This window comes from Euprymna scolopes, chromosome 42 (genome assembly GCF_053919585.1).
Source record: "Euprymna scolopes isolate OS-2025 chromosome 42, ASM5391958v1, whole genome shotgun sequence".
NCBI lineage: Eukaryota > Metazoa > Mollusca > Cephalopoda > Sepiida > Sepiolidae > Euprymna > Euprymna scolopes.
The window spans coordinates 22501-35666 of record NC_136523.1 but is presented as its reverse complement, the minus strand read 5'-3'; the positions used below and the strand labels follow the sequence as shown (position 1 = coordinate 35666).

Below are 13166 nucleotides of genomic sequence, written 5' to 3'. Positions count from 1 at the left end.
TTTAGGTGTTGTGGCGAAAATTGTGGGAACGCAGGCTACCTCTTAAACAACATCGGTGTGCGCTTTGCCGATGCAGCGTCATGATGCTGAAAAGGATCCAAGATGGCGCCTGCGGCCTTATATAACAATGCAGTTTTGCAGAATCTCATGTGCTCTCGCGCACATATGCAAATATGCAAATTTGGAGGACTCTGTCTTTTATAAAAACAGGCCACTTGAGCAGATGGGACAGACGTGAAAACGAGTCTACGGAAAGTACCGACAGACGACGACGACGACGACGCTGCTGCTGCAGTGGGCTGAGGTTTTGTATAGTCTTTTTTTCTTTGCAACAACAGGCGTATTAAAAGTGACCAGTCACAATTTACCGTATTGCAGTGTGTGCTCCAGGTCAGAGAAAGAGAAGAAAAACGATAATGAATGCTTTTCGGAGTATTACCATATATGACAGCGTCATAAATATCGACGAATGATCTTACAATGTTAATTGGGAGATCATCGATGAAAATCAAAAAGAGGGTTCAATCCGGGATGGTACCTTAAGACACATCAGCGTTGATACTATGTGCTTTATACTTCTATCTATCAATGAGTACCTTTATAGACCTTTCGGAGAGAAAGTATTAATGGTTGAGAAAAAAAGGTCCATGAATGTGATTCTTGGAGATGGCACAGAACACATTCACTTTTGATGAGTCCCTCTCATACTCAATTGTGGCATGGGATTTTCTTCAAATGCGAACATTATGTTTATTGACTTTGCCATTCGTATAAAACGTGGCTTCATCACTAAAAATTAGACGCTCATCGAAGTCGTTTTTTTTAAGTTTCTCTGGCATATCAACACAGAATTCTTTGCGTTTTCGCTTGTCATCTTCCTTTAAAGCATGAACGAGCTGCAGTCTGTAAAGTTTCATTTGCAATCGATTCCCCAGAACGCGCCAAACTTGTTCGATGAATCTAGGTTTTATCACTTGCTCTTCTTACAGACTTCCAGGAATGTTTCATGAACTTTCTCGACCTTCTACAGCCTTCCACTTTCAATTTTAGTGCCAGGTCCAAATTTGTTTACTCGTTGGTGCATTTTTGGCAAATTTTGCAAAGAAGGCATGCTGCACGGTGACTGTGTTCGAGCATATTCCAACACACAAAATGACATTTCTTTTGAAGTGAACGGCATTTCTCAATCTGAAAAGAAATAAATGTCAAACATAAAAACTAAAATCTTGAACTGTTTCTATACAAGCTGTGAAAATTTAAGGTAATTTCAACGAAAATTGACAAAATTATTAACCTGCGAAGCGACATCAAATCTTTTAGAAACTCAAACGTCTACCACTCTGCTGCCTTCGAAAAAATTGTGATTGATTAGAAAAGGGCATCCTAATGATAACCTAGAAAGCTGAATAGAGCCATAATACTGGACTTTACACATGCCTTTCTCTAGAGCGTACAGTATAAATGAAGTAAACCTATATACGCATATATGTGCGTGTTTGTGGGGAAAATAGTGACAAAAAACACACCAATATTACTTTACTTAACCTTACTATTACTAATATATTACTTTATTCAATTTTACTTTATTCAATTTTACTAATCCATGCAATCGAATTGCAAGTTTAATTTAAGGTACGTATAAACATTTAAAATCTTATCTTTTATTGTTTTAAAGTTGATGCAAAAGTTATCTGCCTTATTTATGACGAAGTATGTTACCTTATTTGTTATTCATGTTGTAATATATATATATATATATATATATATATATATATATATATATATATATTATTTAAAAATATAATTATCCACTGACACGTGTTTCGTTGTCCACGACTCATCAGAATGGCTGAATATATACATATTTTTTAATTTTAAGTCGAACTATATTTTTAATCGACTTTTCATCGATTCATCGACTCTATATGTTTTAACTTATCGCCGTTTACTGTATGTTTTAGTTTTCTCTTTTAATTCTCATTTTCGCTCCTTCGCACTTTTACTTCAACACCTGAAGATGATTCGTGGACGAATAGAAAGCGCTCATGACAGCAACAACTATGAAACTTTATTATTATTTTTAATTTTGATACAAAAAAGATTATACGGAAAATCGAAAAATTAAAAAAAAAAAAAAAAGAATCATAAAGCAAAGTGTCTTCGTTGCATTTAATAATATTTGCTTGAACGAAAAAATGCTGCCTATATATATATATATATATATATATATATATATATATATATATATATATATATATATATTACTGATTAGAGATTAAAAAGTAAGGCTAATTGAAATAATCCAAAGTAAATGCACCGTTATTAGCTCCGCTCGGCGTTTCCCGCTTATAAAAAAAATGACAAATGCTCTCCAGATCCAAGGTCTGAGCCTCAAAATATCATTTTTCTATTTTTTTTATTTATTTCTAGAATTATTGCTATGAATGTATTTTCTTTTCATTTGTGTCAAGCGCGATATATATATATATATATATATATATATATATATATATATATATATATATATATATATATATATGGTGAGCGTTTTTTTGAAGCATGAAAAACGATGTTACTTTTTGTATTTAATATTTTTATTGTTATTTTTTTATATTTCAAGCGGACTTCCGCTCTTGGTCACAAAAATGTATCGAAATGAAAAAGAAAAAGAAAACCGTTGAAAGAACTGGAGATTTGTAGCGTGGACCGCGTTCATTCCTAGCAATCATGTTCGAAAACGTTCACGTAAATTATTTTAGCCGTTTGTAGAAGAAGATTGTGTTTTTTAATGTTGCAACGTAAAAGCGTTTAATTCAAACGACAAAAATGAGACGCAATTGATTTCAATATGTATAATGGAATAGAAATGAAATTGTTAAACGGTAAAAATAATGTAATTATTAGTTATGAATAATATTAATAATATTAATAATAATAATAATAATAATAATAATAATAATAATAATAATATTAAAATCAATCAAATTAATATTAGTTAATAATTAAATGAAAATGCAAATAGTCTCCGTCCTGAAGGAAAATTGTCTCAGTCCCGAAGGAATTCACATACACACCCGAGGATAATATCAGAGCAAGTACTTAAATGTATGTGCTTTTGGCTCGAAAGTCACTCTGTGTGTATTGGTAATAATGACAATATTTATAAAATATTGATAATAATAATAATAATAATAATAATAATAATAATAATAATAATAATAATAATAATGTTTACATTTAAACCATAGACCAATAGTAGCTTTTACATAAAAAACATGTGTACAAGGGTAAAGATATATATATGCATGCACAATTAACACCCATATATACGCATACATACCAATACACAGTCATATTCAACGACCATATGTATATAATATATGCACCTCCCATACATATAATGCATATATAAATAATAATATGCATAAACAAATATGCACGCATGCACACACATATACGCATATATATCCATACACATGTATATGCATACAATGACATGTACAGGTCCAGGCATGCATACGTGCACCCATATGCATACATGCATGCATGCACACATACCCATATGCGCACATGTACACACATACCATATATATACATACGCACATACACATACATAAATATATATACATATACATACATATAGAATATACAAATACATATACACATAAATACACATATATACATATACATACATATACAAATATATAAGCATAAAACAAAATGCAAGACATGTATAAAATAAAGTGAGTGAATAAGTAGGGATATGAAGTTAACGATGTAAACATAGATGTAAACACACACACACACACACACACACACATATATATATATATATATATATATATATATATATATATATATATAGGAAAATGGTGTATATATAGGAAATGGTGCAGATAGGTAAGGTATAACGAAAATAATAGTAGTAGTAGTAATAATAATAATAATAATAATAATAATAATAATAATAAAAATAATAATGAAGATAAATAAAGTAATAATAAGAATAACAAGAGAATAATGCATGTGTTATCTATAAAACGAAAAGATGTAATATACATATTGAAATCAATATAGAACAAGAACAGGTTAATACATACGTATAAGTGTATATGTATGAGAAGGTGATTGTGTTACTTAATTATTTTTTGAAGTATTTGTAGAATTTAAGTCGGCCAAGGCCTGTGTTAAGACCTGTCTTATGAGTGTTTAGTCGGATGATCCATTATATTTCTTTTTGTTTTCGTATTTTTGTTGATGGGAAATTTGAGTCTATTAGGAGCCATCTAATATTGTCTATAGTGTGTCCAGGTAAATTGAAGTGGTTTGCTAGTGGGGTGGGGGATTTTTGTCTGATTAACGTCTTATGATTGTTTAGGCGGATTCGAAAATGTGTCAGAGTTTCGCCAATGTATCCTCCATTGTTGCAAATGGAGCAGTATATGTGATATATCACATTAGAACTGTCACATGTTGGACGCGACGGTTTTATGCGAGTGTTACATTCAGGTATATTGTATAGTGGTGTGGTATTTAGGTGTATGCATATAAGACATCACGGTTTATTGCATCTATAATTGCCATTTTGGTTTGTGTCCTGTGTGCGTTTGCAGGTGAGTATATATATATATATATATATATATATATATATATATATATATATATATATATATATATGTAACTCTTGGTTCGTTCGCAATTAATAGTCTAAAAAACCACTGGACGGATGGCTTCCACGTTTTGGTATAATATATTTACTATATCCATGTGTGTTTTTATATATTTCTTTTTAATTATAACATTATACTTAATTTTTCTATGATAAATAGGTGTTTTTTTTTGTACCGATATGCCATTTTTTTATTTAGGGACAATTATTTATTACCGCTTCCTGTCACGTGACCAGTGTGTCCAATTTAGCGGTTTTCCTGCTAGATCTGGCGATTTCGTTTGCAATCTAGCGGGGAATTCTAGAAAATCTGGAGATATTTCGCACCTACACACCCGCAATTTTAGATTAAAAATAAAGAAAAGCGCTTGAAAATACTTTAAAACATAAAATAAACTCATTCATGTAAGTAAAAGAAAGTAGCATTTATTTATTGCCTTTGGTAACAATTATTTATTGATTATTTGTTTTGTTTTTCACCTATTTTTCGGCTAATCATTCTTAAATCTCACTATAAAATCGATTTTTCCAATTACATTTTAAGTGGGGAGGGCATTCCAACCTCCGAAGTTTAGTTTAAAATACGATCTAAGCAATCCCGCTTAATTTAGAAGTATTTAGTCGAAAATTGTAAAAAGCAAGAAACAACAGCAAAAAAAAAAAAAAACTTATACAATACAGTAGAATTTAATTATCTACCAACCTAAATACTTTTAACATGCTAAAGCAAAGTTTTTTTGTTTTTTTTATTTTTCTAATTTCAAAATATGTTGCACCATTATTGTGATGTTTAATTTGCAGTATATTTCAATTTAACTTTTATTATAAAAAGTTTGAGTTTATCATTTGTTTCTTGCAAAAAAAAAAAATACCCTCTCTGAAAAAAACAGGTAAAACTTGCTGATAAAATATGTAAGCCTTCTGGAGAGCTAACCGCTTCAATATAATTCCAAAAACATATAGTGAGAAAACACGGAACATTTTATGTATAGAATAGACTATATTTATAATTTTTGTTATTGTAGGAAGCTAAAATATGGAGTTGTTTATTCTTTTTTTGGGGGGGGGGGGTGAATTAGCGATTTTTGAAAATTTCAGATGATAAAAGTTAAAAATCTAGCGATTTTCTGGACATTTCTTTCTCCTGATCTCGCGGGGTTTTTTAAATCTCAGAAAAGCATATTTTGGTCTCACAGGCTTAATGTAAACATAATGTGTTTACAATATCGGTAAATTTTCAATGGGTTTAATCACATGATTATTGATAATGTAACCATGTGATTGAAATTTGATTTAAATTAACCACACGTGGTCGCTTATGAATGCCGATGCTCAAACTGTATAAACATTTTGACCCTTCCCTTTACTTAAAAATTCGCCAAAAATCAGGAAAGTAACCAATTTTAATGAAAATTTCAGTATTTATCAAATAATGATCGCAGAATATAATGAACTAATTATTTTTACTTAACTCTTAGTGAAAATGTTTTATTTTGTTTAAACAAAAAATACCTTTACTAAAGTTATGGTTTTCAGTAGTAAATAAAAAACGCAAGAATTTATTTTTGCTTTTGTAACAATAAAAAATAATTTTTACAGTAACATTCCGAAAAAAGCCCCTAAAGTCCGTATTAATGAATTCGATATAACTCGAAGAAAAATAAATTTCTCACATACTATCAGGAAATTAAAGATTCAATTAGATTCCTATTTCAGTCACCTAAATTATTTAGGGTGAAATGAGTTTAGGAATTTATAGCCAAACCTAATTTTTTTTTCTTTTTTTTTCTTAAAAAAATAGCATTAATACAGTAAGTTATGTAAAATTTGCATAGAATGCTCTGCTTTACGGTTGCTGTAAAAATGGAACAGAAATTTGAATTTCGTTCCCTTTTAAATTCGGTACATTTTTACATTACGTCCAACTCATCGTTCACATTCGACACGTCAACTTTTATAGCTTTTCGGGTATGCTGGCAAGGTTAGGGGTGTCTATTCCGAAAGCCGTTCTAACATGGGTAGATTGGTAGGTGTGTCAGAAATTTCCTGAAAAATAGTGAATAATTCCACCCCGTTTTTCCAAGCTTATAACTCCTCGAAAAATGTAACTCAAGTCCTAATTTTACTTTCAATTAAAGGAGCAAGGAACAAGGTTTCATTAAAAAAAAACAAAAAAAAATAACGTGTTTTTTTTAAAAGGGTTTAAACTTCGGACTTTACAGGTAAATTTCTAAAAACACTACTTTTTTGTTTTAAATTTGAATATATTATTTATTGACCTTTTATTTATTGAATTTGAGGCGTGAATTATTCGACCCCCTGTCTTTCCAAGCTTATAACTACTCGAAAAATGTAATTCAAGCCCAAATTTTTTTTCAATTAAAGGAGCAAGGACCAAGGTTTCATTAAAAAAAAACAAAAGAAAAAACAAACAAACAAAAAAAAACTTCGAACTTTACAGGTAAATTTCTAAAAAAACACTACTTTTTTGTTTTAAATTTGAATATATTATTTATTGACCTTTTCTCTTCAATTTGTGATATATAAAACTTTGGTGTGTAAATTAATTATTTACTTTTTAATAGACACTTGAAAATGGGGGGCGTGAATTTAAAAAAAACGTTTGTCTAAAATATTATATTCGGTTTATTGGAAAGAGCATAAATTTCACATTGACCCTGAAAATATCGTAAAAATAGAATCAATAGAAAAATTTTGATAGATTTTTAAAGTTTAAAAATTGAAAAATATTGAGTTCGTAAAATTCATTACTGTTTTTTAAAAAATAAAAAAAACATATTTCTATTACTTTTAAAACAACTTTAATAGTTTATTTTGGAAGTATAATCCATAAAGAAAATAAACAACCCACTTTTAAAAGAGAAATTACGAGTTTTTTTAATATTTTATTTGCAGTTTCGTGATAGAGGTGTCAAAAATTTCTACAAAAATTCTGATACATCTACTAGATTGGAGTGTTTATTCGTTCTAAACGTACCCGACAACCTATAAATGTCGACATTTCCAATGTGAAAGCTGGACTTATGTAAAAAATAACAAAAAGATATACCAAACTGACTTTTTCGTTTAAAAATGGAATTATTTCCCTTTCGTTATTAACCTTTCTTTTTTTTTTTTTAATATTTTGTGTTTTATATACATAAAGTACAATTGTTGAATGTTACTGTTTTGATTATATTCGTTTGGGGGGGGCACAATTAAAAAATTAAGAAAGATTAAAACGGAGCGAAATTTAAGTTTCCTTTCCATTTTTACAACAACCGTAAAACAGCGCATACTCGGCAAGTTTTATCATCGAGCATGATGTTGAAACACTAACTCAACATTTTATTTATTTTTCTGCATAATTAATGATGGAAGTATTTTTCTATTTATTTTCTGAACATCTGCTAAAAAATAATTTGTACATTCTCATAAAAAAGAATCAACTTTTCTCTGCATTCACATAACTATTTACAGTGTTCATGTAAAGCATTCATCTGTTCTTTTTATAATAAAAATTCCGTTTTCAAAGAGAAACTTTTACTGCCAAATTTCTTTTTAAAAAAAGTGCAAGTTTTCCTGAAAAAAAAAAACTTTCACCTAACAATTTATGGTAAAAAATTAATCTTTTTTTTGGGGGGGAAAATAACTTTTATTGATTAAAAAAATTGCAAAAAATAATAAAAGTAAATAAACGAACAAAATGCAATTTTTCTTTAGGAATGTGTTCCATTTTTACAAACAGTCACAGCAACGCGTGGCCGGGTACAGCTAGTATATATATATATATATATATATATATATATATATATATATATATATATATATATATATATAAAGTTGAGTTTTTATCAATTAATATCAAGATTAAAAGACTATTTTTTCTATTCAAAAATTATTAAACGAACTTCTCAATATACTTAATCATTGACATGCGAGCGACTGCATAAAGGTTAACTAATTTGCATATTCATTTGATAAACGAGCATCACTTATTCATTTGTTATGGTTTTTATTAGATGATTGGTTTCATTTCACTATCACACTGAATTCTATTTATGTATAGTTTTTACATTCTGCATAATTGCGTAGAATTTAAGATGAAACGTTCTAGCACGCGGAAACACACACGCACACACACACACACACACACACACATATATATATATATATATATATATATATATATATATATATATATATATATATATATATACTTGCTGTACCCGGCCACGCGTTGCTGTGACTCAGTTTGTTAAAATGGAACACATGTGAAAGTAGAGAAAAGTGTGATTCTTTTTTTCAAGAGAATGTACAAATTATTTTTTTTTAACAGATGTTAAGAAAATAAACAGAAAAATACTTCCATTATTAATTATGGAAAAAAATAAATAAAATGTTGATTTAGTGTTTCAATATGCTTATAAATTGCGATAAAACTTGCTGAGTATGCACTGTTTTACGGTTGTTGTAAAAATGGAACGGAAACTTAAATTTTGCTTCATTTTAATCTTTCTTAATTTTTTAATTGTGCCCCCCCAAACGAATATAATCAAAACAGTAACATCCAACAATTGTACTTTATGTATATAAAACACAAAATATTAAAAAAAAAAGTTTAAAAAAAGTTAATAACGAAAGGGAAATAATTCCATTTTTAAACGAAAAAGTCAGTTTACCTAACTTACTGTATTAATGCTATTTTTATTTGCAAGAAAAAAAAGGTAAATATACAGATACGCTACTACAGAACACCGATCACTCTAATTTGTTTTTTTATAGGTAATTGAGGTCGCTGACAACGAATCTGATAGTCAAACTTAGGGCAAATTTACCGTTTGCATGATATTTACCCCTGAACCCACGAACTTCTTTCCACCATTTTGCAGCATCCGTTTATGCTACGCGCATGCACGCTGTAGCATAAACGACGGCTTCACCAAGCAAACTATGTTGGGGGGAGGGGATTTTTTTTTCCAGGACATAGAATTTTCTAATTTTCAAAAATACATTATAGCGCTTTTTGGGTGGAAAATTTAAAATTAGCTGAAAAAGAAATAAAATAAGAAAAGGAAAGCACAGCAAGTTGGAGTAGGGGGGGGATAATTTATCTGGTTTTTTTTTTACCTGGAACATCGAATTTTCAAATTTTCCGTAAGTAACGCACCGACATTTACCAATTAGAACACCATTTAACATTTTCCGAAGATTTTACTTTGTACATTTGGGGCGCGAGCGGGGTGGGGAGGAGCGGATGTGATGTTGGCGCGCACACCCCAACATCACATCCCCCCCCAAACAAATTAGAGTGGTCGGTGTTCTGTAGTAGCGTATCTGGATATTTACAAAAAAAAAATATTTAGGTTTGGCTATAAATTCCTAAACTCATTTCACCCTAAATAATTTAGGTGACTGAAATAGGAATCTAATTGAATCTTTAATTTCCTGAATAGTATCGGATAATTCATTTTTCTTCGAGTTATATCGAATACATTAATACGGACTTTGGGGGCTTTTTTCGTAATGTTACTGTAAAAATGATTTTTTATTGTTACAAATTACAATGCTTTAAAAAAAGCAAAAATAAATTCTTGCGTTTTTTATTTACTACTGAAAACCATAACTTTAGTAAAGGTATTTTTTGTTTAAACTAAATAAAACATTTTCACCAAGAGTTAAGTAAAAATAATTAGTTCATTATATTCTTCGATCATTATTTGAAAAATACTGCAATTTTCATTAAAATTCGTTAATTTCCTGATTTTTGGTGAATTCTTAAGTAAAGGGAGGAATCAAAATGTGTATACACTTTGAGCGTCGGCATTCATTTTGCGGTCACGTGACAGGAAGCGGTAATAAATAATTGTCCCTAAATAAAAAAAAAATGTCCTCTCGGTCCAAAGAAATCCACCTATTTATCATAGAAAAATTAAGTATAATGTTATAATTAAAAAGGAATATATAAAAACACACATGGATATAGTAAACATATTATACCAAAACGTGGAAGCCATCCGTCCAGTGGTTTTTTAGACAATTAACTCCGAACGAACCAACATTTACATTTATTTATATATATATATATATATGCATATATATATATATATATATATATATATATATATATATATATATATATATATATATATATATATATATACTCTGAAGTTTAAATTTGATATATAGAGCATTTGGAGAGGATTTTCGATTTGATTTTCGTCGGTTAAAATGGAAAAAAAACTTTGACCATGAGCTGGCATACGTCAAGGGTGCCCGTTTTCTTTCTGCGCATGCACTAATTTAAAGTTATAGGTTAAACAAAGTTATTTTGTGGGTTTTGTGTACGTATAGGTTTAGGTCATTCGCTAACGAATAAGACTAGAAAGCTATGTGTTTTGGTTTCGATTCTAGCTGATGGTACACAAGTCATTTACTTGTGAAATCACTATTATATATTATATATTAGCTACAATATAATAATCGATGGGGGTTTGGCTCTATAATAATAAACACGGAATCTGCATGAATTTAAATATAATATAAAAGCCGGGCAATGCTGGGCGGTCTGCTAATTTATATCTATATCTATCTATCTATCTATATATATATATATGTATATATATATATATATATATATATATATAATTAAATAATTATTAATTTATGCCTACAAGCAATAGTGTTTCATGCTTGCGCAATGATCAGTATAAGCTCACAATTCCTGCCGGTTCTGAGATTCTTTAGGGAAATCAAACAGTTGCAGGAATTAATGAAATTAAGAACTATTAAACGAATTCAAGCGAATACAAGGACAATCTAGAGCGGAACTCGTGAAAATTGCGCATATATATGTGTGTGTGTGTGTGTGTGTGTATACTAGCATTTCAGCCCGGCGTTGCCCGGGTGTTTGGAGGTATATGTTGAGAAAAAAAAGTGGCAGTAGGAAGGCAGGCTCGAACCCGTAACGTGAAGGAGGAAAAGAACGGGGAAAAACGTGACGTCTTTGCTGTTACGACCACCGAGGCTAGGCAATCGAAAAGAGGGGATGACTTTTGAAAATATCGGCGAAAAAAGTGACCTCTCCGTGTAGAAAAGTGCCAAGTTGGGGGTGAAGAAATTAATGTTTTTAGCCATTTTTTCGGTATTTGTCGTCTGAACGGTCGAGCTTTAAACGATATTGATCTTGTGAAAATCCGTCGCCTTTGTCGAAAGTTTTAGGCAGACATGCAAACATACATACATACATTTATACATTGGTAGCTCAAATTTTCGACCAAAACCGATTAAAAAGCTTGCCATATCTCTGAATACCCTTTATGTAAAATTTCAAATGTTTAGACCAGAAATTGTCTGAGTAATTTGGAAGAGACCGCAGAGGTCAATTTTTTCTTAAACTTTGACCCCTATTATGACCTCTTAACATTTATTTATTGTTTTGGGCTCAAATCAAGTCATTAAGTTAGATCCATGTCCAAGAAACCTATATCTAAAATTTCAATTGTTTATACACAAAATTATGGGAGGAGTTTGGTAGAGTTCTCAAAGGTCAGATCGTTGAACATTGACCCTTTAGCAGCCAAATATCTGGCCGAAATCCGATCCCAAAGATTTTCCCAAATCTAAGTACTTTGTATATCAAATCTAAGTACTTTGTATATCAAATTTCGAGTCTGTAGACTTAAAATTGAAAGTGTTAATGCGTAGGGAAATGTACACAGACACACAGACACACAGACACGTTCACTTTTATATATATACTAGCATTTCATCCCGGCATTGCCCGGGTGTTTGGATGTGTCTGTTGGGCAAAAAAAAAAAAAAAAAACGGTCAATTTTTAAAATTTTTTATCCCTATTATGACCCCTTAAAATTTATTGTTTTGAGCTCAAATAAAGTTATTAAGTTAGATCTATGTCCAAGGAATCTATATTTGAAATTTCAAGTGTTTAGACCCAAAATTGTCGGAGGAGTTTGATAGAGTTCTCAAAGGTTAAATCGTTGAACATTGACCTCTTATCAGTCAGATTTCTGGCCGAAAATCGATCACGTATATTTTCCCAAATCTCACTGTATATCAAATTTCAAGTCTGTAGACTAAAAATTGACAGAGTTATTGTGAAGGGAAATGTACACAGACACATAGACAGACAGACAGACAGACACACCGACACGTTCATTTTATATATATATATATATATATATATATATATATATATATATATATATACTAGCATGGGCGCCCGGCGTTGCCCGGGTGTTTGGATGTGTATGTTGAGCAAAAACAAAATGTGGTAGTAGGAAGGCAGGCTCGAACCCGTACCGCAAAGGAGGAAAAGAACATGGTAAAACCTAACGTTTATGCTGTTACGACCACCGCCAAACCGGAAGCGACATTTTTTAAAATTAAGGCTAGACAATCTAAAGGAGAGGATAACTTTCAAAAATATCGGCGAAGAAAGTGACCCCCCTGTAGAAAAGTGACTAGTTGAAGTGG

At 30.4% G+C, this 13166-nt stretch overlaps 2 protein-coding genes across 4 annotated transcripts in view; one reads left to right on the top strand and one right to left on the bottom strand.

The window, feature by feature from the left end:
- LOC145266897 (UDP-glucuronosyltransferase 2A3-like) overlaps positions 1-123 on the bottom strand; it is a 51834-nt gene extending 51711 nt beyond the window's left edge. The window contains exon 1 of the mRNA XM_080122663.1: positions 40-123. The gene's annotated coding sequence lies outside the window, so the exon portion shown is untranslated. The remainder of the gene's footprint in view (positions 1-39) is intronic.
- The window catches only part of LOC145266896 (UDP-glucuronosyltransferase 2C1-like), a 31757-nt gene that overhangs the window by 5653 nt on the left and 12938 nt on the right, over positions 1-13166 (top strand). The window contains exon 1 of one of the 3 annotated variants that reach the window (XM_080122660.1): positions 1390-1632. The exons of the other annotated variants lie outside the window; for them this stretch is intronic. Within the exon in view, the coding sequence (XP_079978786.1) occupies positions 1604-1632 (29 nt within the window). The 5' untranslated portion in view covers positions 1390-1603. Of the gene's footprint in view, positions 1-1389; positions 1633-13166 lie in introns of those variants that run through there. 3 annotated transcript variants of the gene reach the window in all.